A 27,875-nucleotide genomic window follows, 5' to 3' on the forward strand; every position below is an offset into this window, starting at 1 on the left:
ATAACCGGATTTTCAATCCGGAAAAACCGGATTAGTTTTGGTTGCTCTCAGGACAACATTCAGATAACCGGATCTTCAATCCGGAAAATTAGATTTCCTAAGCTTCATTTCTGCTTCAAACCGGACTACCAGTTAGCAAAACCGGAAAGCCGGATTCGCAAGCAAAGCTTGCTGGACCAAACCGGATTTCCGATTATGTCAATCCGGAAATCCGAATTCGAGACTTTGGCAAACCGGCATTGCTATCCTCCGGATCCAACCAACAAGCCGGTTCATGTTATCCGGAAAACCGTTTTTTGCGTGGAACCTTGCTGGTCACAACCGGAATTCCGGTTAGTGCAAACCGAAATTCCAGTTTCGGAAGCTATTTCAACAGTTCCTCTTTCCTCTTCAAACAGAAATCCGGTTCTTGCTCTCTCTTTAAAAACCGATTCCTCTTTCTCTTTTTTTCACTCCAAAATCCATCTTTTTTCTTCCTTTTTCACATCAAATTGAATCAAGAAAATCATTCCCCATCACTTCATTCACTCAAAAGCATCTTTAAAATTCATTTTCATCATCCAAAACTCTAGATCTCAAATTCAACCTAGGGTTTATCCGAATTTTTCTCTCTCTAGATTTCTCATTCTCAAGCCGTTTTTGATTCAAATTGTTTCTCAAAATCACTTTCAATCTTCATCATCTTCATTCTCTTTATCCTTTTCAACCTCAAATCAATCAAATCCAAATGTCTAGTTCACGGCCGGTTCGAAGAAAAGGCAAAGAACCGGTTCAACAAACCGATCGGCCACGGGAATCAAGGAGCACCACCAATCAATCCAATTTCGAGTCCACACATTTTCAGAACAAGAAACATCTAGCCAAACGTTTTCATCAACAGTTCAGGACTCGTGAGGTACTCCAAACTTTTTTTATTTTACTGGATTGGTTGAATCATCTTAGTATTAGTAATAGAACTTTATTGCAATTGTTGGAAGATGTTAGTTGGCTTAATGCATTATTGATTGAGGAGAATGTGTATCCCGACTTGGTGAAAGTATTTTACTCGAATATGGATTATTCCGCGGAGAAAGAGAATCGAGTAATCACCACAGTTGGAGGAGTTTTGATTGAGTTTGATGATTCTGACTTGAACAACATCCTAGGATCTTCCGATGATGGCCTAGAAATTTTTTCACCTAGGAAACCTCCTGACATTGATGACTATACTTATATTGATGTTGTTAAGAATATATGTCGTCGTGTCGACCTTTCCGATGAAGATTGTACTATCCATTTTCGCAACTTATTTCTTTGTCTTCAGTCTCGGATATTACTTCGTTTTATTCAGAGTATTGTTCTTCCTAGATCAGCCCATTTGGATGAGGTCTCTCATATGGATGTCGCCTTGATTGATTGTATTCTTAGACATCGACCAGTCGACCTAGGATATACCATTGTCCGAAACATGCTCAGCATACCTAAGTTGATTACCCGTTCCCTTCCATATGGTCATTTCATTACCCGAATCCTGAAATTTTTTGATGTACCGATTAAAGAACCGACGTGTAGACCGTCTAAGGGTATCGGAGACAAAGCTATTGTCGGCTTAGGCTTTGAGTGGAAGAATGGCACTTGGGTCAAATACTCTAAAAACAAGTTTACCTTCCTTGCTCCAAGTGATGATCGGCCACTTAATGCTGTGGTTCCAGCCGATCAGCTACCCATTTTCTCACTCTCATTTCGGGGGCAGCGTAGACGCCGTGATCCTCCCGTGATTGCTTCAGATCCTGTTGTCTCTGCATCCGTTTCATCACCTCCACGGCCTCCTATCTCTGGAGATGTTACTCTTCAGCAGCTTATGGATGAGGTGCGGACACTTTCGGTGCGGAAGATTGAGTTTCAGCAGGAGCAGAAGCTCATTCATGGACAGCGCCTCCTCTTTGAGCACTTCGGCATTCCATATCCGTTTCCACCTCCATCACCTCCATCCTCACATACATGTCATTTACTGCATTGTGTTATTTTATTCTAGACTCTATGGATGGTTATTCTGCTTTTCGGTTTATGTCTTTGTTTTTAGATGATATGGATTTGTTGTGACAATTTATGTTGGATATTATGGATTTGTTTTGGTTGATCATTATGGATTATATGGATTTTCTTATGCTTATGGATATTTTTTTTACTAATGTGCTTATGTTGCGATTTTGATCATTGATAGGGGGAGCTCTCATTCTCTTATTCTTTTATTCTTTTTTATGATGAAGGGGGAGAATGATTTAATAAGTGTTACGAAAATATGCATGTATCTAGGGGGAGCATGTATGCAGGGGGAGTTTTTGTTAAATAATTTTCAAATCATTTTTTAACTTGCATTAATTAAGGGGAAACTTTTTCATAACAAGATTAAAGTTTTTAATGTGTTTTGTCATCATCAAAAAGGGGGAGATTGTTAGCCTATATGGCTATAAATATTGATTTTGATGATAACAAACCACATGTATTTATTGAGTAAAGATTTATGAATTGTGCTTTTATAATAAGAAAATGATGTTATGGAATTAAATCATTTTGGACTAAAATGAAAGTAATTTTAAAATCTTTTTTATAGTATTTTAAATTTCGGATTTGGACCTATTTGAAATTATTTAAATATTTTTAGGCCATTCTATAATTTCACAAAGTTTGGGCAAAGTCATAATTTCAGAAAGTTGTGGGATTGACAAAGCATTATTCTAAAGTTATGAAATTGGACATTTTTGCAAACTTTCATAACGTTTTGGGCCACACTATAGTTTTATAAAGTTTTGGGGTCAAACCATAAATTTGGGAAAATATTCACTGTAGCAGTTACTGTAGCAAGCGGAAATCCGGATTCTGACAAACAGAAGTCTGGATTTTAGCCAGAATCTATCCGAATTAAAAGCGGAATTCCAGATCCTGACAAACGGAAATCCGGTTGTTGGGCAGTAAGCTACTGAGCGTAAGCGGAAATCCGGATGTGACAAAGCGGAAATCCGGATGTTCATAAATTCAAATTTGTGGCTGTAACGATAACATTAAGTGGAATTCCGGATGTCCATAACCGGTAATCCGGTTACGACCAAAATGTGAGTAACGGCTAGTTTTCGAGCTCAAACTATAAAATTCAAATCCAACTCATTTTCAACTTCTCCAACAAGCAAGAACAAAAAGCACACGTGATATCTTGAGCCTTAAAACTTGTGGAAAACAAACATTGAATCTTTTCTTGTTCTTCATTTTTGAATATCTACTCATTGAGTGAGTTTCATTGTAACCTTCATTTATTCATCTCAATTGTAAGAGTTTGAGTGTGTGAGACACTTGAGTGAAGAGATTGGAGGGATAATCTCTTTGTTGTAAAGGTTTATTGACACCTCGAAGTCAATTGTAATCTTTGAAGCCTTGGAAAGGCTTGGATAATGGAATCCTCAAGCTTGGATCGCTTTGAGGCGTGGACGTAGGCGGGGATTGCCAAACCACGTAAAAATTCGTGTGTTTGTTTCTCTTCTCTCTTACTCTTTAATTATTGTGTTGTTCTTGAACTTATTGCTTTTAATTTTTATTAAGACATTAGATTGCTTGTTGTGTGAATTTGCTAGGATAATTTTTAAATTTCCAATTCACCCCCCCTCTTGGGTTGCACACTTATATTTGAATATCAACCAGCATCACCTCTGTAATTCCCTCACCGGCATCACCTCTACCGAAACAAACATTCATTCTCCATACATGCTAAATCGAACTTCAACACGAGCAAACTGAGCCTGAGAAGGGGAAGCTACCACAACTGAGAAAGAGAAGCCTAGCTCGTCGCTACATAATCACCGGCGAGAGCTGATCCTTTACTGCAAAATAGTCATAATGTAACTAGTTGAGGTAAGTAATTCCCTATAATTAGTTTTCTTATTGATATTCAGGGAAAAAAATAAAAAGTTAGGGTTTTATATAGAAAAAATAGATTAATTAGTTGCGAGTCTCTCATTACATGTTCAAAAATAAATTTCTAGTTGTCTTGCTGCATGCAAATTGTGAAAAATTGATGGATTGTGCCGATTATAATTTTATCATGTAACACACGATTTGGTCGTGTAAGGTTATGTAGAATTCAAGGTTGTGCATTACATGACCTTCATGTATTGCACGATTACACGACCTTCATGTATTGCACTTACACGACCTTCATGAAAACAACTAGCTGAAAGACTTTTCTATGACCAGTCATTACTTTTGGAGTACAACTAACATGTGAGTATTGTTTTTTTAAATGAAGTCATTGCTGGTGGAAATAGTTTGGTTTAGTAAAATGAAATTTGATAGGTCATCACCGTCAGTGGTCCTCGGCTATTAATAGGAAGAATTAACTAAAATGTTTTTTTCAAGCAGCCTTTGATTAAGAGTTGTTTCTAATTGATTTCATGGATTTATTATATGCAGACATTCATCATGTATGCATGTATGCTTGGGCAGAGGAAGAAAGCAGTTTGAAGATTAAAAAAAAAACTTTTTAAATGGTTGTAATATGTTTAATTGCGATGTCCATTAGTGTATCCTATTCAATTATTGATATTGTAAACTGATAACTTTGTTTATTTATAATAATTAATCTAATCATTTCTCAAACTGTCGAATATGCAAATTTATTTTTTTGTTGTAATTTATGAACACACGATTTGGTTGTGTAAGGTCATGTAATATATTCGTGTATTACACGACCTTCATATATTATGCGATTACATGACCTTCATGTATTCCACGACTTTTTCCAATAATCATTAGATTAATTTAGTTCTTTAAAGACTTAATTGGTGCTAAGAATTTATATTTGCTGCTATGTAGAAAATGTCAACTGAAATTATAAAAACAAAGAAGTGAAATTAAATTGGAATGTAAAAAAATTTAGTTATTTCATAATGCAACAAATTAGAGTACATGCATCCATTGCCAAATCTCTCTTTTTTGCAAACCATTCTTGTAATTTGTCAATGATACAATCTGTTAACTTATGAATAGGCAAGGTTCGTGCTTCTTTTAAAACAGAATTCATACTTTCTGCAATGTTAGTCGTCATAATCCCATAACGCCTCCCCTCGAAGTGAGAACGAGCCCACTTCTCATATATGATGATACAATAAAAACAATAATATCAAATTTCATATACAAGTAACTACACGACCTACACAACTCTATTACTTACACGACTTACACGACTATATTTCTTACATGATCTACACAACTTACACGATTATATTATTTACACGACCTACATGACTAACTATATGACGTACACGATATCAAAAGAATGCACAACGCAAAACATTTTCGCCATAAATAAGTTATATTGCTGAAAAAAATAATTAAACAACCTACATTGCATATATTTCTATATATAAGAAAAAATGGTGAAAATAAAACATTGTAATGTGAGGAACTTTTCGGTGTTAAAGAAATGAATACATAAATGTATTCATTTAAGAGGTTATGAGAGATTTTGAGAGATTCTAAGAGATTTTGAGAGAATCGGCAGCAAAAATAGATTTGGGTAAAAGAAATGAGGAAAGAAATATGAAGACAATTCATTGAGTAAATTTGATGCATTCATTAAGGGTATTTATGACTTTACTCACATTTATTAAGGTATCTATGAAAATTAAAAAAAAAAAGAGGTATTTAAATAATTTTAAAACTATTAAAGGGTATTTAATTAAAAACCCCGTAAGACACCCTCGCCTGCCTTTGATGGATTGCGAATCTCTCACACTCTCGCCTGCCTATTTGATGGATTGCGAATCTCTACGAAATGAAATCTCTAGTAAGCGCTACGAGTGGTTGTGGGCTTGTCGGCCCAATCAACTCTGCCCTTTTGTAGACAAGCCAACTCTCAAAACACCAGGCCCAATGCTATTCAGCCCCCAATCTTTGTTAGCACAACAGATCTGATTATGATTTTTTTTATTCATTTTATTATTTATTCACCAAGTTATGAAAATACCATAATGGCTAAAAGTTTTCATTCCATCGGTAAATACCGGATAACTCTCGTTCCTGAAAGTTTGAAACGCATTTCTAAAGAAGTTCATTTACTAACGGAGACCAAACAATGAAATTATCTATGGTATTGTAGTCGTTATACGATTCACAATAATGCAAGAAAAAAAAGGTAGTTATTCAAATGCAATTAATAATAATAATAATAATAAAGGATGATCGATTCGATACCGAAGCATGATTTTTCCTGTTGCGGCTTCTTAGTTTGAGTTACAAATTTTAAAGAATGAAAGTGGTGGAATGATTATGAAAATCAAGGAGAAGACTGAAGAGATTGATGTGCTTAAACACTTGGATATAACAGCGTGTGCTCAAACAAGTGAACCACTAGGTGTCAAATTATGATATGCAAGAGAATCAGCCTCATCCCATCTGACATTATCTTACACGTCTTTAATTCTAAGGTCCCATTGGAAAACTCTATTTTAACTGATATTCTGAAAAGAAATTGGTAAAAAAGGAATCCAATCCATCATGTGTAGCTTGAAGCTGAAACATCTCTCATGCATGTTTCAGGTTGGGAAATAGAATGGATGGAAATCCGCCCAAGTTCATCATCTCAACACTAGTCGAACATATTGGGAAGGGGTCTCACTGCCATAAATGCATCGACCATCTGAAAGAAGCAAACAATTGAAAACATGCATTCATATTACTGAATACTTTTGAGGTTAATAACTGGTATTTTCTATTGAATCCACCATGAAATCTAACAATCTGACGTGACTGAATGCACCTATATCGAATCAATAATGTCACATAATTTACAAAAGCTTCATTCGGTTTCGGTTATTGCATGCAGGAGAGTTACCTCATCAGTTACAGCAGCACGAGCCACCTGGTGTCTTTCCACCAATTCAGTCAAAACTTGGGCAAGGCGTTGCTTAACTTCCCCCGTTAGCATGCCACCTGCACCATACTCCTGGAAGAGGGACAAGAATAACGGATCTTAGCTATTTTCTTAATGAATGCTTAAAAACTTGCAGGACCATAAAGCAACAATTATCACCAGAGATTAATCAAAATAACTAGAAAAAGCAATTTTACCTTTTTAATGTGTTCTAGTTCTGCATCATCCTCTAGGAAAAAACTTAGATATTTTACTGGTATATCTACCTGGATGATATCAAAAACAAAGATAATTTATCACAAAACCATTAATCCCGGAATCTATCGAGCAGTCGCAAGAAAGTTGAAAATTAACCAGGGCCATTAGTAAAATGATACTTGAAACAGACAGCTAAGCAGGACCTTCAGAATCTTTTCCATTTCTGGGTCCATTTGCCTTTATACTCATAAAAGGGGAGAAAAAGAAAAGAAAAGGCAGGATAAACAATTACCGCATTAACATCATATTCGAAATAGCAACTTAGAAAATCTGACATCCATCATCATATATGACAATACTAAATAAATAAAGTAAAAATTTGAAGAAACAAGACTTCCAGTACCTCAAGATTTGCCCCTAATTTTCTATGTAATTCCACACTTTCTTGTCCGCCAGAAAATGCATACTTGTTTATCTGCACATTTCAATAGAATGATCTATTGCATGTCATAAAAATATAAAGTAGCCCCATATAATAATAAACAGCCATGTAGAAGAGGAGCTATGCAGTTTCAGAATCAAACCTTGTTCTTAATAGCCTTCGCAGAATCAGTAACATATAAGGCAGAATTAGGATCACTAGCTGACATTTTTCCTGTCTCCCCCTGCAGGTATCGGTTACAAAAGCAATGAGATCAATGATTCTACATCAACAAACCAACTATCAGAGTATAAGAAATAAATTCTTCACTGAATGTCTTTATCATCAAATGTTAGAACTAAGCTCGGCCACATACATGTACATATCCAGACTCTCAATCATTTACCAGCATAATTTTAAGCCAGACAATATAATACCTGCAATGCAGGGAAAAATGACGACTCAATTAATGCAGGCTTGTGATAACCTATCCGAGGAGCAACATCCCGTGTCATTCTGAAGTAAGGGTCCTGAAAAATCACTACTCAAAGACATTAATGAAAAAACAGAATCAAAATAAATAAATAAATGCTAACCACCTCAAAAAGTTTCTTGACAATCTACTAAGCCAAACAACCATTATATATTCCCAAAATGGTCCTCATATTAAAACAGTTGAATATTGCGAGGACTAGTGAAATAAATTTTAAACTGTAGTTGAGCTACAATTTCAAGTGTTTGTATGTATACTACTCTATATTTTATATATTGCATGCCTTATAAACGATTGCATTCATTATTAAACAAAAACAGTTGAGTTTCAGGAGAATATTGTGCTTAGGGTGAATTGCACTAGAAACCATCGCATTAGCTGTATTGCATGACATATCATTGCATTGCATTAATTATATAATAATATTTTATATTTCTATTTTTATTGAATTTATTATTTATTTTTTAAATAAATAAAAAATTTATCATTGCCAACCACCACGAACCGCCACCTGCAATCATCGGTATCCATTTATGACAGTTTTGGTACTATTGGAGTCCTCATCACCAGAGCTACTCAATGGTTCATGTATTACCACCAATAGAGCTTCCACTCGCCGTAGTCGTATGACGAACTAAAGCTCTGTTTCCAGTAATACTTATACTGTTGTGTAGACCCAAAAATAAGAATTACAATGGCACCAAAATGAACTTCAATGAACATTAAAATCCAGCAGGCAGTGGTGGCGCCCTAACAGTGGTCGGAAGTGGCTTCCATTAACCAAACAACCTTAGTTTAAAATTAAACAAATAAAGAAAATGATTTAATGAAAATTAATGTAGTTAAAAGACAAATCTCATGCTGCGCGGTATAAACCCAATATGGGATATATTTAATGCTAGAAATCCTGCATTAATTTAAAATTTAATGCAACGCCATAGGTCCTTTTTTCATTCCAAACATCGGATAGCATTATCTTAATAAGGAATAATATCCTAATGTTATGCAATGTAGTGTTCCAAACATGCCCTTAATTACAATTTATTAAGCATTAAAATGATCCAAAAGTATATTCAAATTAAACAACAAGTCTCATTTACACCAAAAAAAAAAGGACTCCCCACCTGGTCAATGGCGCAAGGAATTAAGCAACGAAGGTGATCCTTGCCTGAGAAAAGGTGTGGGAAAGAACTTGGAAATGATGGAACCGCCTGCATTAACCGAAAATAAAGCATAGAAGTCATTCCCATATACAAACATTACCCGAGCAATATTCATTTGTTGCTTAATTCCTTTGAAGCGGTACACTTGTGGTATTTGCCATTTAGAAAAGGCATGATATTCATAATAGACAGTTATACAGATCTAGTTTGAGTATACTTGTTATGGAAGTTTAATTAATCAATTTGCATGCAATGAAGTCATCAACAAGTGTGCAAATGCAAACAAAAGGAGTAAAAAATCTAGATAACAGATATATACCTTATAAATCATCTCCTAAGCTCACAACAAAATAACATGGAGAAATATAATAGTAAAGCAATTAAAGACAAGATCCCCAAGAGCATGGACATGGAAATCATAATGTAATCAGAAAAAGGTGTAATAACATACCTGAACTGGTGGAAAACTAACTTTTCCAATATGATCTTCACCAGTGAAGCCAAATATGCCAACCACCTAAACAGCAACACCAGGCCCCAAAAAAAAAAAGCCATCATTAGCAAATACAGCTGAAGTTTTTTTCTTTTGTTGTGTTGGGGGGGGGAGGGGGGGGGGGGGGGGGGGAGGGAAGATACCAAATAGAGAGAAAACCAAGGAAAGTGAAATTAATTTGCAAAAGAAAAAAGTGTATAATCACCTTGTTATATGTGACACACTTCGCAACCTTCACCATGTTCTTGTAGAAGGCACTGCAAAGGAAATTTTCGCATTATCTTGGGCAGCACAAGAACTAAGTAGAATATGTACGACAGAATGTGCCTGTCAAGGTTTAAGAAAAAGCTAAAACAGTTGATGCTGATGTATACCAATTTCAGAACTCAACTGCGACAATGACAGGTGCAATTTGTCATTGCACATAATGAATGAGGATCTTTCCACATTTGGGGATGACTTAAAACAATTCACTTTTCAATCCCAACATAGTTGTTCAATAATGCCCTTAAATCAATCGTTGCCATAGTTTCAGGAATTCTTGCCCATAATACATTTTATCACCATATCAACTCTGATATATGATTCTATGTCTTTAAGAGAACATGCAACCAATATTAACTTCCCTTTATGTTTCTACGTCCTCTGGACAACATGCAAACACATGATATTCAGTTAAAACAAGTCAAAGAACCTACTTGCATGTTAGACTATAAGGTTCAAAATACAACGTGCCATCTATTTTAGTATCTATTTCAGCAAGGTAAATTGCTTCAACCATAACCTTCAGTGTGCATGCCACTGACTGAAATGATCCAGTACATCAACATACAGCGAGTGGGACTGATGACAAATTGATTTCTTACAGACAACTTAGGCACTTTGAACATAGCTAAAAGCTTATTAACAAACCAAAATTTGCATCAGCTCAAAATAACACCACAATTTCTCATGACAATAACACTAATCATAATCCTTCTCATACACACACCCAAGAAATAAAAATTAAAAATTATTTTCAACACCGTTATATCGATTCGCAATTTTGACTCCATAAATGTCTAAGCTATCTTTTAAGTTTTAACCCAAACACTATCTATAAATTCTTTGAAGGAAATTTCTAAATCAGTTTCCTCTCATATTCCCTAATCATTAATCCCTAAAAAAGAAAACTTGAAGTCTAAAACTTTATAGGCAGGTTATCAACTACGTATAAACATAAAAAAAAATTCTAAAATAGTTGGAAAATAAATCCAATTACTCACCCACCGACATAATCAAAATCAGAGAAGATAAAGGTCTTTGTTACATCAAAACCACAGGCAATTATGTCTTTTGCATTTTCCCTTGCAAGTCTTTGACTCTCCTCAACAGAAAGATTTTTCCACATGCACTTCTCATCATCAGTCAGTTGTATAACAAGAGGAACCTTAAAGGCATCTTGCAAGTACCTGCTATTCGAATTTTGTTACAAGCTGAAAAAAATAACAAACAAACAAACAAAACTAATATAAAGCCGATTATAGAACTGCCTCTTCCTATTTTGCTATTTAAAAAAAAAAATGCACATTGTAGTTTGAAAAGGAGCTTATACCAAGTTATCTATTTTCACTGAAAAAAAAAAATTACAATAGTTGTCTTAAAACTTTCAATTAATTCAGTATAGTAATTTAGCTGAAATTTAAAGAAAAATAAAATATTAACTTGGTAAACATGAAAGGAACCAAATGCCCCAAATGCAAAGCTTCTGATGATGGCCCTCTTCCCGTGTACAGATAAAATTTCTCCCCTTTCTCATACGCATCCAGTATATCGTTCAAATCTCTGCCCCAGTTTCATCGCAATCAATCAAAAGACTAAAGAAACATATAATAATAATAATAATGAATATAAAATAGTGAGAAAAAGAAAGAAAGAAAAAAAACCGGTGGGCAAAGAAAACACCGCGGCGGAGAAAGACGTGAGGAGGGCGGCCAGTGAGTCGTTGGACTCTGTCTACCAACGACTGGTCGAGTCGCTGGCATCCAAATTTGTCGATGAGTTTGTCGTAATCTATTTTTCCTGAAGATGAGACTTCCCATGGACTCACCACTTGCTCTCTTTCTTCTTCCCGTTGCTTCTCTTCATTCTTATCCATCTCTTTGACTGACTGCTTGTTTATGCTTTAATACTTTTCCAAGTACTCCAGCTCCAATAGCAAGCAGAGTGGCGAGGCCAACGGTGATCGCTTGGCTGAAATTCGAAGGTTCAGCGGCGAGTCGTCGTGGCCACAATCGCGGGACTAAGGGAGACGGAATAACGGCGCCGGCGGGGAGTGTTCCGACTGATTTGAGTTAAATAAGGAGAGACTATAAATGAATAATGTAGGGGTTGTAGGCAATAGAGTTGTTAAATTGGGCCGAGCCGAATATTTTTGGCCCAGCAATCATGTCAACTCAGATGCGGTTCGCTTAAAGCTTAAGCACAGAATTCGACAGCTATGATTCGGTCTTGGATTGGGCTTTCGCTCATCACGCTTTTTTTAATTTCAAATCAGATGAAGGATAGATATGGATACGAATCATATGATTGATATTTTTTTTCTTTTACACTGATAATATAATTACACAACTCATATTACATTAGCCCTTAAGATTCCAATCGTTACTAATTGAAGAGGCGTGAGTCCGGACTCGAATCATTAGTCTCAATTACTGCTCTCATAAGTCCAAAGATCGAATGACAAGTGGACATAATTGATAGGGTTTTTTTATGTTACAGCTGTTGTACGATACAACAATTGCTTCCAATCGTTAAATTTAATTAGTATAACAGTGTAATTATAGATTTAATGACTGGAAGCAACTGTTGTACCATATAACAGTTGCAACATAATTTTATCGTGATTGTTATTTAAAATATCGTTCGAAGAGAATATAAATTGAATATCCAATCTGAGTAGTAGTTTATAATGGAGTGGGATAAGATTGTAAACATAAAATTTTATTTTATTTTATTAAAAACTTTACTACTTTCTAAATTTACGGAGCCTGCGAGATTTTCAAATTGATTTCATATTTTCATTTTTAACGCATCCGCACTTGGCTCTCTTTCTTTCTCAGTCGTATAGCCCGTCTATCCGCTCGACGGATAAAATAGACGAGACCAGGAACCAAACAACACAACACAAACACAAGTTACACAATGGGCCGCGCCCTTCTCTCTCACTTTCTCATCGTCTCCAACTCCTCCCCGCGCCTCGTTTCTTCACTGTACTCTCAATCTCCCACCTCCTTTATCATCTTCAACTGACTAACGAAATTCTCTCCAACGCTTCATTGCTAAATTGCCATTTTGCTTTTGCTAATTAAGAAAATGCAGGTCTCGCGGTGGACTTCCAAGTAAATATTGTAAAACACCGGGGCTAATTCGTCAAAACAGAAACCTTGCAACACACAACGGCTGTGGTTTCCGTTGTTACTGCAATGTCTCGCTGTCGGAACCGACTGCTCCGGTCGCTTCTTCAAGCTCTGTTAAGTAAGTTTCGCTTCTTCAAGCTCTGTTAAGTAAGTTTCGCTTCTTCACAAATAAACAGATAAGCACGAATAATTTCTCATAATTTTGTTTTCTACTTGTTTGTATATCGATATATTTAAAGATTATATACTTGAAAAGCAATAACGATTGAATGATATGCTAGGGATGGCTTTCATTATTTGCTATCATTAGTTGTCACTCACTTTTCTATTTTTATCAAATCAATAGTTTCATGTCACATCAGTTTGTATACTTCGCATTACTGACAATGCAATGGATTAGTGTGTATCACAATGATAATCTACATTAGGATTACTTAGAAATATAGTATCTTTATTGATGAATTTTGAGCTTGTTTTGGTATTAATTGCTACCTAATTGAATTGTGAAAAAAAACAGAATGTTCACTGACAATTTCAACATGTTTTCCTTCTCATTATTCTCCTATTTTCAGATGATTTTTCATTTAAGTTGACCGATTTGTTTGCAGAAAGAGGATAGTCTCCGGAGTGCAGCCAACAGGATCTATCCACCTTGGAAATTATCTTGGTGCCATAAAAAATTGGATAGCGCTTCAGGTAGTCTGACTATCTCTTGTGTATTCTCAGATGAGGCACTATAACTTAACTTGAAAATGACTCTGTTGTTGAATAGACATAATGCCATAATTTTTTCATGTAAATCTGATATCCAATTATTTTGCTTACGACCTTTTTGGAATGCTTTGATAGTGGTCTCGTATTGCTGCTGATACTATTCTCTTCCAGTATTTTGCATAGCACCTTTTTTCTCAAATAAATCCTTGGCACCTTTTGTGCATGAATAATAGGTTGGCATACTTGTTTTTCATACTTTATACTTTTAGTAGATGTTGCATGTCAGTTTCAAAAACCAAATATGCTAGCTGGTTGAGGAAGTGAAATTGTTGTCAACTTCCTGAATTTATATTTTTCAATCTGTGTAATGATTTGGGCTTCTAACAGGACTGGTTAAGATGATCTCATTTGAAGTAATTGTCACCTTTATTAGTTTACATCTTTTACCCTCTTTTTTTTTTGGCAGTTTTTCATCATTTTTTGGTTTTGTGATTTCGTAGCCCTTTTGTGATTTGATGTTGCAGAATTCATATGAGACTCTCTTTTTCATTGTCGATCTCCATGCGGTATATCTTTCGAACTATTCCTTTTGTCTTTGTATAACCAATTTTTAGACTGAAAAGTAAATTAATTCATTCAAAAAAAGAAAAAAAGGAAATTAACAAAATCCACATGATTGTTTTTATAGATTACAAAATCATTTGAACTGGGTTTTCTTACAGCAGTAATTGCAGACTATTTTTAACTCTACCTTTTACTTTTATGTTTGTTTGTATAGATTACATTACCGTATGATACACAACAGTTATCTAAAGCAACACGAGAAACTGCAGCTATTTACTTGGCATGCGGGATAGACAACTCCAAGGTCTATTGTCTTTAGCAATGTGAGCATTTCAGTTCAAACTATAAAGAATTAACTTTGAATTGGACATGCAGGCTTCTGTTTTTGTGCAGTCTCATGTTCGCGCTCATTTAGAGTTGATGTGGCTACTAAGTTCTGCAACACCAATTGGTTGGCTGAACAAAATGATTCAATTTAAGGAAAAATCTCATAAGGCGGTGCGTTTGTAGCTGTATGACAGCCCCATCTGTCATCACTGTTATATTATTTTATTTTATTTTTTGTGTGAGAGAAAAAGAGAGAGAGAGAGAGCGCATACATTTCTTGTTATTAATTTGTTTTGCAAATTCTGGTGTTACCCCATACACTTCTTATCAATGAGACTTTAATGCTCATGCACATGAACTAGGTCAGTGCTCAGGGCATTTGGAGCAGTCCTACTGTTAAAATCTTTAACCTAAACAGGAAAACCCCCACTACTACACTTTGTTCTTCTAGTAGTGAAATGTGAATGAATTTTATTTATGCAAACGTCAATCTGCTTATTTGTTGGCTTCATCTAAGCACTCAACTCTGAAGACATCAGAAAAAACTTCCACTGAATTGTTGGGTAATGAAGTCAAAGGTTAAGATCATCTTTTTGGTTATCAGGTCCTACAAGAGGCTAATGGTGTGTAATCTTAAATTTAATATTCATTGCCATTATTACCTGTTAATTTTTCTTTCGGTGTATACCATTTGTGTCATGAGTGGAGATTGTTGGTTCTTTTATTGATTTTATCTTGCTTTTCTATTACTTCTGTAGTGTATTGTACTGGTGTTTCTATTTATTCAAATTGATTGTGTTTCTTTGACTTTTATTCTGCAGGGGGATGAAAATGTTGGAGTTGCGCTCTTGACTTATCCTGTTCTGATGGCTTCTGATATTCTTTTATATCAGGTGGTCATTAAGGCCTGCAGCTCTTTCAATAGGGCATGAAATATTTTTCTTGGAAGTTTCTTTTTAATTATTTAGTTTGTATTGTTTATCAAAAGAGTATAACATAGAGAGTTTGATGTGTACTTCTATGCCTTTGCATATTCATGATATGCTGATATTTATCATGAATATGCATGATTCTTATAAATTGCAGTGTGCCCCTGCAGTCCGATTTTGTCCCTGTTGGTGAGGATCAGAAACAGCATCTGGAGTTGACCCGTGAATTGGCTGAGCGTGTTAATTACTTATATGGAGGAAGGAAATGGAAGAAGTTAGGAGGGTAAGAAGAAATTATAAGTTGATTTGGACTTGGATAATACTCATTTCAACAGGTTTTATGTTGTCATGCTCTTGTATTTATTTGCTCCACTTGGTCATTCATATGTTGTATATTGATCACAGGCGGGGAGGTGCTATTTTTAAGGTGGATTCTCTTTCTTGATACCTGGTTCAGCTCATAATTGTATCTCTGAAGCAATGGAGTATTCTTTACCAAATGTGTTTCCTCATGTAGGTACCGGAACCCCTAATACCACCAGCGGGAGCCCGAGTTATGTCCCTTACTGATGGGCTTTCCAAGGTTTTAACCATTTAACGTAGTGTATTCTACGTTATAGATTTTTTATGCGGTAGATTGAATATATTTATATGGGTATCAATCAAGAGAGTAAATACGAGAAATAAAATATGACTTATTATGTTCCCACCTATGGTATTTCATATTCCCTTTTTTTTTTTTTGGAACTTTTGATCATTCGGAGGTTTGCTCATGGGAGTTAATGTTGGCAATTCCTTACTTTTCAAGGATGAAACTCTCCCACTTTTTTATTATGAATGCCATTCTCCCACTTTCTTTTGCCATTCTTGTTATGACTGCTGTGAACATAACCTCAAGATAACGGGCAAAACTTAAATTCTTTGAATGCCTGAATCTTGAGGACATGTAGAGTGAAGGGTTCAAGAACACTTCTCTTCTTTTCTCCCCTCCCCCCCTCCTCCAACCACCCCCCACAAAAAAATAAGTTTAAAGTTTTTCACTTATCTCAAGAGCAGTTTTCCCAATTCCTTTCAGAAGCTCTTGAGGAGCTGGTAGCAAACAATCCTATCTTTCAAAATAAAAGCATGTTCTCACATATATGAAGGCCTTTCCTCAATCTCCATAGCCAGTTGCTTATGAATGTTGATGTTCATTCAATTATGTCTCTGTATCTAGCCTTAGAATGTCCCTTTCATTTCTGTGATTGCGGAGACAGTGTGGTATTTACTTGACTACAAATTGTAGCAACCTAGCTTTGGACCTAAGAAAGAACAATTAACAATTATTAATATCAGATAAAGATCTTTTTGGTTATTGCTGACAATTGTTGTGGTTATCAACTTTGTAGATGTCCAAGTCTGCACCTTCTGATCAGTCTCGAATCAATCTTCTTGACCCCAAAGATGTGAGTCACAAATTTTTTCGCCGTTTCTTGACTTTCTTAATGAACCTTGTGTAGCACTATAATGTGAATTATAAGTTCATTGATGTTATCTAGGTTTAAGTGTAAATGATATGCTTCTTTGTATTTTGGTCCAGTCCGCGTCAGTGTGCAGGTTGCTTGGTCAACTGAGCTAATACAAGTTACTTTTAATTTGAACATTGCTTTATCATAGAGAATAGAGGATGATATTAGGTTTCTGGAATATAATCTCACATTGACTTGCAGGCTACCTTTGATAAATATTTTAGAAATAGGTATTGGACTCCATAAGCTGTTTTAATAGTTTTACGTTATATCCTCAATTTTAAATATAAGTTGGATTTTTAAAAGTTAATGTTTATTTATACCTCCGAAAAAGAAAAACCAATTGTGGACCACTCTCATAGAATTGGCTTGTAATAATACATGACGAAGTTAATCTGCTGCTATAATCATGATTAGTCTGGCTTTAAGCTGTAGAAAGAGAAATTGTATTCAAGTGACTTCTCTTAGGTATGTTTCACTGCAATATACTGCCATCCTTACGCATCTAAGGTATGGTTTTTCTCAGGTATCAGGACATTAATTTTGCATTTTTTTTTTTTAATATCTAGATGTTATACATGTTTATAAGAGGAAGCTAGTTTCTGATGTTGTCTCATTCCTCTCTTTAACTTTTGCCATGTAGGTAATAGCAAATAAGATTAAACGTTGCAAAACCGACTCATCTGCTGGGTGAACTCTTAATCTGTCCTGATTTTGGAAGTCATTGAATTACTGTTGTTTTCTTATTACTTTCTTTCTAGTTGACTGATTCCTCTGTGAGGTCTTATACTCTTTTATGTGTCTCTCATTTTCTGTAACTCTTACAGTCTGGAATTTGACAATCTGGAAAGACCTGAATGCAACAATCTTCTTTCGATTTATCAGCTCATTTCAGGGAAGACCAAAGGGGTATGGAATTTATGTTTTGTAATTTGGTTGCAGTTCTTTGCTGTAAGCTTGTAATTCAGATTCTATTACTAAAAATTTATTATTCTGATTGGATCTTGTGATACTGGAAAATAAACTTTGTAGTTGAGATTCAGAGCCTCTATTGAATCTTGATTACCAATTTGGTTGTTTAAATGATATGACATCCCTTAGGCATTGTCCTGTGGATAAACCTGACACTTTGGACTCCTGGAAGGGTTAACTAGAATAATATTTAAAGATATAATTTTGTCTTGGATTACAACCTGCTTGTGACACGAAATGAATGTTACGTGAACAAAAACAGATTTCAATTCCCAAAACCTAACCCTTATTGTTGAGTATATCAGTTTATGAATCCAATTTGAGTCTAGTATTTTATTTGAGGCTGTGGATGATCTTTATTTAGAAGTTGATATTTGCATCATGCATGCATATGGTATATATCAGGAGTTCCAACTGTGGCGCTAATCATGCATCCTTTGGCCTTATCTGTCCCACAAGTGCTAACCTGTTGTTGCATCACACTATAGAATATCATTTTCATCTTTTCATTTGGCAAAATTCTTCTCCCAATGTCAAATATGTGTTCATCTGAATTCTTATTTATATATGTGTGCATACGAATAGTGACAACTATTACATATTCCACACTTGAAGTAATTCTCATGAACTTCTATTGCAGGAAGTTGCGGAGGAATGCCAAAATATGAACTGGGGTACGTTTAAACCCCTTCTGACGGATGCTTTGATTGAGCATCTGCATCCCATACAGGTCTTAACTCTATATATGGTGCTTTGCTTAGAAATTAAGAAAAAAGAGTTTAAGGTGCAGGGTACATTTGTGTACTTGCAATGATGATTTCTTATACTTTCATATAAATATAATATTAGTTATTGTTCCAAGCTTGTTTGGAATTTCTAGTAAGCACCTAAAAGTAGTAGGACACTAGATAAAATTCTTGGGTTGTTGACATGAAACATGGAGTACTCTCTTTACATGCTTGAGTGCCAACAAATAAATATATGTAGCTGGGGAAGAAAATAATGTTATATGCACTTAAGCCGCGCGGTGGGTGGGGGGGGGGGGGGGGGGTTAATCTGTTCCGTAATCTAATTCTAAAAATAAGAGTCTAATAGCCTGAATCATTGCTTATGTACGAGATACATCTGGTATAGGCCATGTAATATTTTGGCATACACTGATGTCAAGTTTAAGTACTGGCCAGTGCATGACACTGCAGTCTGATAAGCATAACATTTTGCTTGATTCTGCAACTCAAGTTGATTTGAAAGCAAGTTGATCTCTCCACTTTGTTTTCTTCTTTTTATTTAATGTTTGCATCTGTATAGTTATAAATAATTGGTGCTCGAACGCAAATTCTTTTTTTCTCTGCTTTATGTGGGTCAGTGGATGAACTTGTATTTGTATTCCACACTATTTGACTCTTAACAGTTGCCCCACTCTTCTAACAACTGTACTGAGATTGTTTCCTTTTGTTGGAAAAGTTGCCTATTTGTCTTCTACTGCTGATTTTCAATTATTACTGATAAACATGTCCCATCATCAATTAGGTTTTGCCACTGTTGTAGGTTCGCTATGAGGAAATAATGTCTGATTCAGCTTATTTGGACAAAGTCCTGGCAGATGGCGCTGCAAAAGCTGCAGATATAGCGGATGCTACTCTCAATAATGTCTACCAGGCAATGGGATTCTTGCGGCGTTAAGCAGAACCGATGCTTGTGGAAAAACTTTCGAGAAAAAAGATCTACAATACAGCTACCTCAAAATTAAATTTTGGATGACCCATCATTGCCCACAAACTTTTGGAGTATGCACATGAGAATATTCTCAGTGAGTGAAAAAGAGAACTTTTTTGGGAGTCCACAAATTCTTTGTTGCTGTTGCTTCCACCTCTTTCGTCCAGACAGGTGCACCTTTTATTCCTTGTTAATCAATGGACTTCTTGTCTTCCTTTCTCCACTCTATTTGTAATTTTTTTGAATTGACTATTCAGCGAATCTTGTTTCGCTTGTATTTGCTGTTAGATATAATACAATTCACTTAAGTCTGTTGAGGATCCCAATCTGTTATTTTCTACTTATTCTTCTTATTGGTGCAACTGCTTGCATGCTCAATGGCTAATTATCTGTCATTTTTCCTATGCATTCATAAGCTGATTAGCAAGTATATGTCGCATTCTCACACTTGCTAGTTTCAATGCCTTTTGTTTTATAAATTAATGCCCTTGGTGCATAGTGTTTAATCAGGACTGTTACCTTGTGGAAGACTGCTAGTCTCTTAAACCAAGGAAAGCTGACGCTGTTAGTTATAATGCTCTAAATACACCTAAATAATAAATGGATTAGGGTATAGGGTTCAATTCCAAGCGTAGATAAGAAATCTTGTTCTATTCCCTAGTAGGAACCTACTACTATCCATGATATGCATGCAAGTTGTTTATTAATTATGCAGTAAATTATTCCCATTGTACTTTTTAGATGGTTTGTTAAGTGTGCTGATATAAGTGCACTGAAAATGCCAATAGTGTGCTGATTGGTTAGGGGTGGCAAAAATATCCGTCCGGTCTAGATCCGGACCTCCCCCGGGCGTTGTGGGCCGGGTATGAAGTCGGGTTGATCTTAGATATCACTTGATAAATCCGGAGCTTGGCCCAGAACTCGGATTTTATTAAAAAATATTAAAAATATATATATTATTTTAAATATTTATATTTATTTAACTTATTTATTACACATATATAAAGTTTTAAACACTTAAAGTTTATATTTTTATGTTAAATTTTATTGAAATAAACTTAAAACTTATAAAATTATACAAAAATATACACATATAGTATTAAAAATATAAATCCCGAGTACCCGAACTGGTGCCGGGCTTAAAAACTCGGCCCAAGCAAAAAAAAAGGGCATCGGGTCCGGGTATTGTGAGACCCGGCCCGGCTATGATTGGTGAGGAAATCTCGTTTTTCCCCTCGAAGTTGTTTATAAATCCTGATATTGCGTGTAGGGTTTATAATGTTTACAGTGGGATTCCAAAAGAAAAGAATGTCTATCCTTCCAGTAGTAGATGAACTATTCATATTCTCATCCCATTCCGTCCACCCACTCACCCACCCATCCACCCACAAACCTTTGTTTCCTTTTTCACAAAGGAGGTATGTGACCACGCATCTGCATAAAGCATAGGACAGAGACTCAAAAAGTCAATGACCCTGAAAAGTTTTCTTTCCCCGCCGTCTCGCTCTTTCTAGAGTGGGGGCAAAGGAATAAAGGGAGCATCTCTGCTCAACCTTCTTTTAACATTTATCTTTTTCCTGAGAATAGCAGACGGACCGAGAAAGATTTGTCTTCTCATCTAAAGGTAATAATGTTCTCATTCTCATTTCAATCATTACCGGATGTTTTCCAATTTGAGAAATTTCGCATTTTTTCTCATTCGCTGATTCATTCTCTTAAGGTTATGTTGTGATATTATTTGGTACTTTTAAAAACTCGCCGAAATTAACTACAGCCTGTTTGCTATTCGAGTGAAATCGCAAAATTATAAGAATTTGCTTTCTCTTTGTATGGATGATGCAAAATGGACCATGTACATGATTTCTACTGATCTCTTGCTGTTGTATAACCGTTGATTGATGATATTCGGCTATCCGCAGAGGGTGGTTAATTTTATCAATGATTCTGCCTTTTAGGAGTGTAGATTTCTGTTCATTATTCGCCTACAAGGTGAATAAATTATGATCAAGTGAAAAAAAAAAATTGTCGGGTAAAGTTTCTGCGCCGTTATTGCTGGAAAAGATAAAAAGAATAGGGGATGCCATTTTAGCGACCTTGGATTAATATGGGGGACTTTGACAGAGACGTATCCTGGGAAGAAAATTCCAGGATTTGCTTCGAGGTTAAATTGGACATGCCGCTCCTGCTCCCCGCAGGAGCACTAGGCACGCACCCGCCCTCACAGTCTAATCTCTGTCTGCCACGTGCCTGCGGCTACTGATTTGAATCCAATCATGTTGTATCAGTAGCCTAGATGGTACGTCGACTGGTTAAAACATGTTACGAGGGTTACATGTTTACTCAATGCACGGACCGGATATTAGTGATGCCGTTGCCGCTATGCTTTATCTACAAGCTACTAATTAGTTAGATAATCTATATCTACTTTACCATGTCCTGTCGCTTATAGGGATTACTTTCGATTAACCCAACTAATAAAATTAATTATCTTCGAATTATTCGCAAATTAATGGAAACCTCAACTTGTCCTCAATTACTATTTAGAGAGATGAGGGAAAAATGTTCTCAACAATAGTTAGGGTTAAATTTTGATTTATAATAATTTAGAGGTACTTTAAGCATAAACAATTTATGAAGGGGGTAAATTGAAATTAATCCCTCTTAAAATAGTTTTTAATCAATAACGCGATCACCAGAGCGGTCAGCTTATTTGACATTTGCAGTACAAAAAGCAGCAGAAACTTAAATGAATGTATGGTTCGTAATAATTATCGATAAGGTTACAATTATCAATATCTCGGAACTTAAGTGCTTTTCCAATTAAAATATAAAGTGATGATTTAATAGCTATCAAAAACTATTAAAATATAAAAAATAATTAAATTTTAATCATGTGCACCCATGATAATATTTTTAAAATTGAAGTTACGAGATAGATTTTTTTTTTAATAATTATTTTATACAATACAATTAAAGTTTAATATAATTGAAGCCCATCTAAAAGTTCAATCAACTCGATGTATTAAAGTTTAGAGTAATGATACAACCACAAACTCTTGTACAAACTTATTTTGTACAAACTGACGTGACATTAATTCATTGGTTGAATGAAAACATAAATTAATAAAAACAAATCATGTGGGCTAAGTGATATTTAATTCAACCAATCTTATCATGCCACATCAGTTTGTACAAAATAAGTTTGTACAAGAGTTTGTGGCTGTATCATTACTCTAAAGTTTAATATAATTAAAGCTCATTGAAGACTTGAAGAGACTCGAACCTTCTAGTTCTCTAAGTTAAATATATAAATATAAAGAGAGGACATGCCGATGGGTTAGGATTAGGAGATAAACTTGGAAGTTGTGAAAAATACAATAAAATTGCTTATCAGAAAAAAGTAGACACAGATCATTTTAAAAAGAAAAAAAAAAGAAGAAAAATTACAGAATCTCCATGCATACGACCCAATAAGATATTTGCTTGCCACGTATATACATACAACTGTTTCATCTCCCTTTGGCTGGGCATTGCTATAAATACCTTGGCCTAGCACTAGCAGTACAACATCATCAATCCCCCCTTACTTTCTTTCGCCCCAACAACAACGGCAAGCTTTTCTTCTCACTATAATAATAATAATATATATATATTATTTGTATACTTTTGTCGTCTTTTTCACTTCAATTCGTTTACATTTCTCCGCTTCCCCCACCCAAAAAAAACAAAAAACAAAAAATGAACAGCAATCAGCTGCAGCATCAAGTCCTCTACATGAGGCGTTCCCTCTTTGACCAGGTTACTTCAATTTCATTTTCATTCAATAATCTCTCTCTCTTGTATCACTTCATATACTCATGATTTCACAAAATGTGGTTATTCTTTCACTTAAAACTATTTAAAAAAAATCAACTTTTACTACTGCCTATCTCTATCTGTTTTCATAATACTAAATCAAAAGAAGTCAAAGGAAAATTTATTTCAAATTTTGAATTGGAATCCTTAAAATTCAATCCATTTGGATTCTATCATCAACATATGGAATATTATCTGTTAATGAAAAAAATAATTTATTTTCCTCGAATGTTGAGGAGCCAACAAATGTTATAATTACTTTTAGACCGACGTTAAGTTACGTGAACGTAACTTAGGCCCTCCCTTATTTCTATACCCATGCGACTTATTATACTATTTGAGTTGACAAACTAGACGAAGATTATTAAAAAAAAAATCCAGTAAATAGTAAAAGTAGAAAATGCAGGGAGAAAAAGTAACAATTTCCAGTATTCACGCCACCATGGTTATGAGATAGATTTAAGTTTTAAGTTTTTTTTTTTTTCCCCCAAAAACTGTTGCACCCATAGATGGTCGTTATCAAGCATTGTCTACTGCGATGATAGTGACGGAGAATCCGTTTAAAAAGATGCACTTTTTTTCTTTTTTCCCTTCCCTTTTTTTTTCTATTGAATCGTGTCGTTTTGCACTTTGTAAGGAAAACAGTAAACGCTTCATTTTGATTCAGCAATTATATATTAATTGGTAGCTCTGCATGGAATGGTGAACTAAATGATAAATTGTTACAGGGTTATCTTGACTCAGAGCAGCTCATTCAGCTGGAGGATCTGCAAGATGATGCTAACCCAAATTTTGTTGAGGAGGTTGTATCATTGTTTTATAGTGATTCTGCAAGATTGATCCAGAACATAGAACAAACGCTGTAAGTACACCAAAAAAAAAAATGTATCAATAACATTCATGGGATTACTTGAAGTTGACTTTGATGGTGATGATCTTGATTCATACTGATCTTTGCAGGAGCAATAGGCCAGTAGATTTTAGCAGGCTGGATGACATATTGCATCAGTTCAAGGGTAGCTGCTCAAGGTAATTAAAGATTTCTTATGGACAAAAGTGCCAGAATTCGAGTTTCCCTTTTTATTTAAGGAAAAATTTCGGGCTACCTCCTCGTGAAGTGACAATCTTCAAATCGTCCCCCTTACTATTAAAAACATCAAGTTATTCTCCAAAACTCATTATCTCTCTATTATTTTTAACGGCTAAAAGGATAAAATAGTATTTGCACATTTTCCTAACAGTCAATTAACAGAAAAAGATCAAACCTAGGTAGACTAATTCTCATGGGTTCAAATCTTTCTAGGTTTTCAAAACACACATAAATATTTTAAATATTTATAGTATGCTCCCTAATACTTTAAAATAATTTTATTTTGTGTCTCTATAACTAATTTTTTTGAACAGATTAAATTTTTACCTTTTCGTATTTAAAAATTTTATTTTAAAAAATAAATATAAAAATTAATTAAAAACTACAATTGGAAAAAGAATAATATTTTACCTTTTTTCATATTTTTTATTATTATCATTATTATTCTTTTTCAATTAATAAAGGTATTTAAAGAAAATATAGATCTAAAAAAAAGAAAATCAAAGAATAAAAGAAAATGCTATTGGAGTTTCACCAAATAAATAAAAGGAGTAAAGATGAGAAAAATGAAAGGAAAGAAAAAAAAATGCTACGGGAGTCATGTACATGAGAAGAAAATTAAAAAAAAAATGAAGAAAAAGACGAAGAAAGAGTAAGGATGAGAAAAAAACAAATGAAAGGAAAAGAGAAAGAGTAAGAATGAGAAAAATGAAAGGAAAGAAAAAAAATACTATTGCAGTCATGTACGTGAAAAGAAAAGAAAAAAAATGAAGAAAAAGATGAAGAATGAGTAAGGACGGGGAAAAAACAAATACAAAAAAAAAAAGACAAAAGGGTAAGGATGAGAAAAAAATGAAAGAAAAAGACGAAAATGGTATGACTTTTAATTTTGAAATTTGATATTGATGGCATTATCGTAATTTATGACATGTCTTGTAATTTATTTAACTAACATGTCTAATTTAAGAAAACTATCAATTTATTTAGGTATATTAAGTTATTTCAATACTTTATTTTTTAATTTATTTTTCAATGACTAGTCATACATCAACTAATTTTTTTTTTCATTTTTCAATAACTAGTCATACATTAACCTTTTTTTTTAAGCCTCACAATATCGTTACAAGAATATTCTGTTAAGGTATGGATACTTTTATACTTTTATGAGGCAACGACGGTCAATAATTAAAAATAACGAGTTTTAAAGGATAACTTGATGTTTCCAATAGTAAGGGGGTGATTTGAAGATTGTCACTTGACGAGGGGGTGTGTCGAAATTTTTCCTTGATTTAAACAAGCAGCTTATTTTAATTTACTTTGTGCACATATTTTTAGTATTGGAGCTAAAAAGGTGAAAGACGCATGCTCACAGTTCAGGGAATACTGCAATGCTGGAAATGCTGAAGGGTAATCTTATTTGAATTTTTAATAAGCAAGCACACAAATAATTACTCCTCATCAGTCATCACTCTGGATCTGGGGCCAAATTTTCAATTATGGGTGCTTTAAATTCTGCAGATGCAGTAGGAGTTTCCAACTAATCAAGCAAGAGTATGAAACTCTGAGGAGGCGGCTCGAAAGTTACTTTCAGGTACCTCGCTGTCTGCGTAATTGTGTGCATTCACATTGTTTAAACTCTGTACTTGATATATTGTCTATGTGTTCATTTCTTTTTCAGATGGTGAAACAAGCTAAAGCTGCTTAAGGTGGCATATGATTACGTATATCATGTATATGATATGCACTAAATAATATTGAACCGTCGTCACTTCACTGCCGGCCCGAGGATTCGTGTAGAGATGCTACGAGCTCACTAAAGTCTTGAGTAGATATAAGAAGCTTGTATTTAATGATGCTGCAGAAGTTATGTTCTGGGCATCTACCTCTTATTACCAATAATGCAACTGCATCTTTCCTACTATCCCATGTCTAATCGAGGACATTTTCGTTATCTAACCTTGCAAATAAATTGGGAAAATTACCAGCTTGAAATATGTACACCCTCGTAATGAAGCTTATTCAGCCTTCTTGTTGTGACTATCCCGCAAAAGGAAAAAGAATAAAAGATTGTTTACATAAATATATATATACGGACACACAAGCGCGCGAAGCCTGCTAGCTTTTTCATTTTTATTTTCAATAGCCAGGAGCTTAACAGTTTCTGCTTTCCAAATTTACAATTGCATTAATTGCTTCAACAAAATGATTCCAAATTGAGATCACATAACGATGATCGTTAGCAATCTCCATGCAATTAACATTCTGTCAAAGCTAACATGCGGAAACCCCACAGTATCCATTACCTGAGAGCGAAGCCACAAAATAAACAAAGCCAAAGGGCCATGCTTTAGGAAACATACGAACTAAAAATTGTCCACATTTGGTGGACCAAAGCAAAATAGCCCTTTTTTTTCTTAAAAACTGGAGCTGAGAATCCACAAAAGCAATAGTAAGGTTCTATATGCATCTGTAACGAAGGCTACCTTATTCGCTATAACATTATTTGCTATAGCATCCTTCCAAATTTTTTTAATTGCACCTCGAAGTTTTCATTGTTGATGGCTCATGTTCCATACAATACCGCACATAATATGTCTTAAATCAAGGGTTAGTAACGAAAACTTCAGGGTGAGAATTTTCGAAAACTCGAGGATTTTTAACAGAAAGGGATGGAGCTGTATTATAGTCATTCTAGTACATCAAATAAATCAAATATATTATTATTTTTCTCTACCGAATTTTATTAGATTATGAACTTCCATATATATATATATATATAGAGAGAGAGAGAGAGAGAGTGTGTGTCAAATTAACCGTTCTCTTATTTACACTTGGTAATCATTCAATGGGGGTGTTCTTTGTTAATTAGAAAAAGGAAAGGAAATTAAGAGTAATGTTATCATCATCATTATCCATTTTCATTTTAACACTCACAAAAACCTTGGATAAGAAACAGTTCATTTACCATTAGACAATTGATATTGGAGGCATATTTCACAAAGATACAGGTGTTGGAAGGAGAGAAACCTTAACCATTTTTTCTCAACATTAGTTATGGCTATCAAAAGAGGAAAAGAAAGGGAGTGATTTGATTTTGGTAGATGGGTTGGCAGGCAAACTTGTAATGATAAAA

At 34.7% G+C, this 27,875-nt stretch overlaps 3 protein-coding genes across 8 annotated transcripts; 2 read left to right on the forward strand and 1 right to left on the reverse strand.

Annotated features, from left to right (window-relative positions):
• Positions 1 to 6,325: 6,325 nt before the first annotated feature.
• Positions 6,326 to 12,016, reverse strand: LOC102624769 (tryptophan--tRNA ligase, cytoplasmic). Its single transcript, XM_006475948.4, has 12 exons — positions 11,595 to 12,016; positions 11,374 to 11,493; positions 10,935 to 11,120; positions 9,875 to 9,926; positions 9,628 to 9,693; positions 9,138 to 9,224; positions 7,958 to 8,050; positions 7,684 to 7,764; positions 7,503 to 7,574; positions 7,099 to 7,167; positions 6,863 to 6,973; positions 6,326 to 6,667 (listed from the first exon to the last, which is right to left on the reverse strand). The coding sequence occupies exons 1-12, from the start codon at positions 11,804 to 11,806 to the stop codon at positions 6,617 to 6,619; spliced, it is 1,200 nt and encodes a 399-aa protein (XP_006476011.1). The 5' UTR covers positions 11,807 to 12,016; the 3' UTR covers positions 6,326 to 6,616.
• A 721-nt stretch (positions 12,017 to 12,737) lies between these two features.
• Positions 12,738 to 20,123, forward strand: LOC102623930 (tryptophan--tRNA ligase, chloroplastic/mitochondrial). Of its 6 annotated transcripts, none has more exons than XM_015529605.3 (15): positions 12,738 to 12,920; positions 13,021 to 13,185; positions 13,676 to 13,763; positions 14,282 to 14,347; positions 14,560 to 14,649; positions 14,721 to 14,843; positions 15,494 to 15,565; positions 15,772 to 15,884; positions 16,007 to 16,028; positions 16,119 to 16,184; positions 16,990 to 17,046; positions 17,753 to 17,799; positions 17,937 to 18,018; positions 18,722 to 18,755; positions 19,612 to 19,772. In XM_015529605.3, exons 1-15 carry the CDS (start codon positions 12,853 to 12,855, stop codon positions 19,638 to 19,640), a joined length of 1,122 nt encoding a protein of 373 aa, XP_015385091.1. In that variant the 5' UTR covers positions 12,738 to 12,852; the 3' UTR covers positions 19,641 to 19,772. The 6 variants fall into 6 exon arrangements, with proteins under 6 accessions (XP_015385091.1, XP_015385090.1, XP_006476010.1 ...); XM_015529604.3 differs by having other exon boundaries at positions 18,722 to 18,811; positions 19,612 to 19,760; XM_006475947.4 differs by having other exon boundaries at positions 12,739 to 12,920; positions 19,630 to 20,123.
• A 2,815-nt stretch (positions 20,124 to 22,938) lies between these two features.
• LOC102623635 (histidine-containing phosphotransfer protein 4) lies at positions 22,939 to 26,663 on the forward strand. The gene is made up of 6 exons (XM_006475943.4): positions 22,939 to 23,595; positions 24,381 to 24,514; positions 24,613 to 24,681; positions 26,078 to 26,149; positions 26,261 to 26,333; positions 26,421 to 26,663. Exons 1-6 carry the CDS (start codon positions 23,536 to 23,538, stop codon positions 26,445 to 26,447), a joined length of 435 nt encoding a protein of 144 aa, XP_006476006.1. The 5' UTR covers positions 22,939 to 23,535; the 3' UTR covers positions 26,448 to 26,663.
• Positions 26,664 to 27,875: the final 1,212 nt, after the last annotated feature.

Source organism: Citrus sinensis, chromosome 1 (genome assembly GCF_022201045.2).
Source record: "Citrus sinensis cultivar Valencia sweet orange chromosome 1, DVS_A1.0, whole genome shotgun sequence".
NCBI lineage: Eukaryota > Viridiplantae > Streptophyta > Magnoliopsida > Sapindales > Rutaceae > Citrus > Citrus sinensis.

Coding starts and splice junctions, on each gene's coding strand:
- LOC102623930 (XM_006475944.4), top strand. CDS start 12,853: ATGGGCCGCGCCCTTCTCTCTCACTTTCTCATCGTCTCCAACTCCTCC. Junction 16,185..16,989: donor TTACTGATGGGCTTTCCAAG/GTTTTAACCATT, acceptor TCAACTTTGTAG/ATGTCCAAGTCTGCACCTTC. Junction 18,812..19,629: donor AGCATCTGCATCCCATACAG/GTCTTAACTCTA, acceptor CCACTGTTGTAG/GTTCGCTATGAGGAAATAAT.
- LOC102623635 (XM_006475943.4), top strand. CDS start 23,536: ATGAACAGCAATCAGCTGCAGCATCAAGTCCTCTACATGAGGCGTTCC. Junction 23,596..24,380: donor GGCGTTCCCTCTTTGACCAG/GTTACTTCAATT, acceptor AAATTGTTACAG/GGTTATCTTGACTCAGAGCA. Junction 24,682..26,077: donor TTCAAGGGTAGCTGCTCAAG/GTAATTAAAGAT, acceptor ACATATTTTTAG/TATTGGAGCTAAAAAGGTGA.
- LOC102624769 (XM_006475948.4), bottom strand. CDS start 11,806: ATGGATAAGAATGAAGAGAAGCAACGGGAAGAAGAAAGAGAGCAAGTG. Junction 9,927..10,934: donor GATTTTGATTATGTCGGTGG/GTGAGTAATTGG, acceptor TTTCCTTTGCAG/TGCCTTCTACAAGAACATGG. Junction 9,225..9,627: donor TTAGTTTTCCACCAGTTCAG/GTATGTTATTAC, acceptor CGGTTAATGCAG/GCGGTTCCATCATTTCCAAG.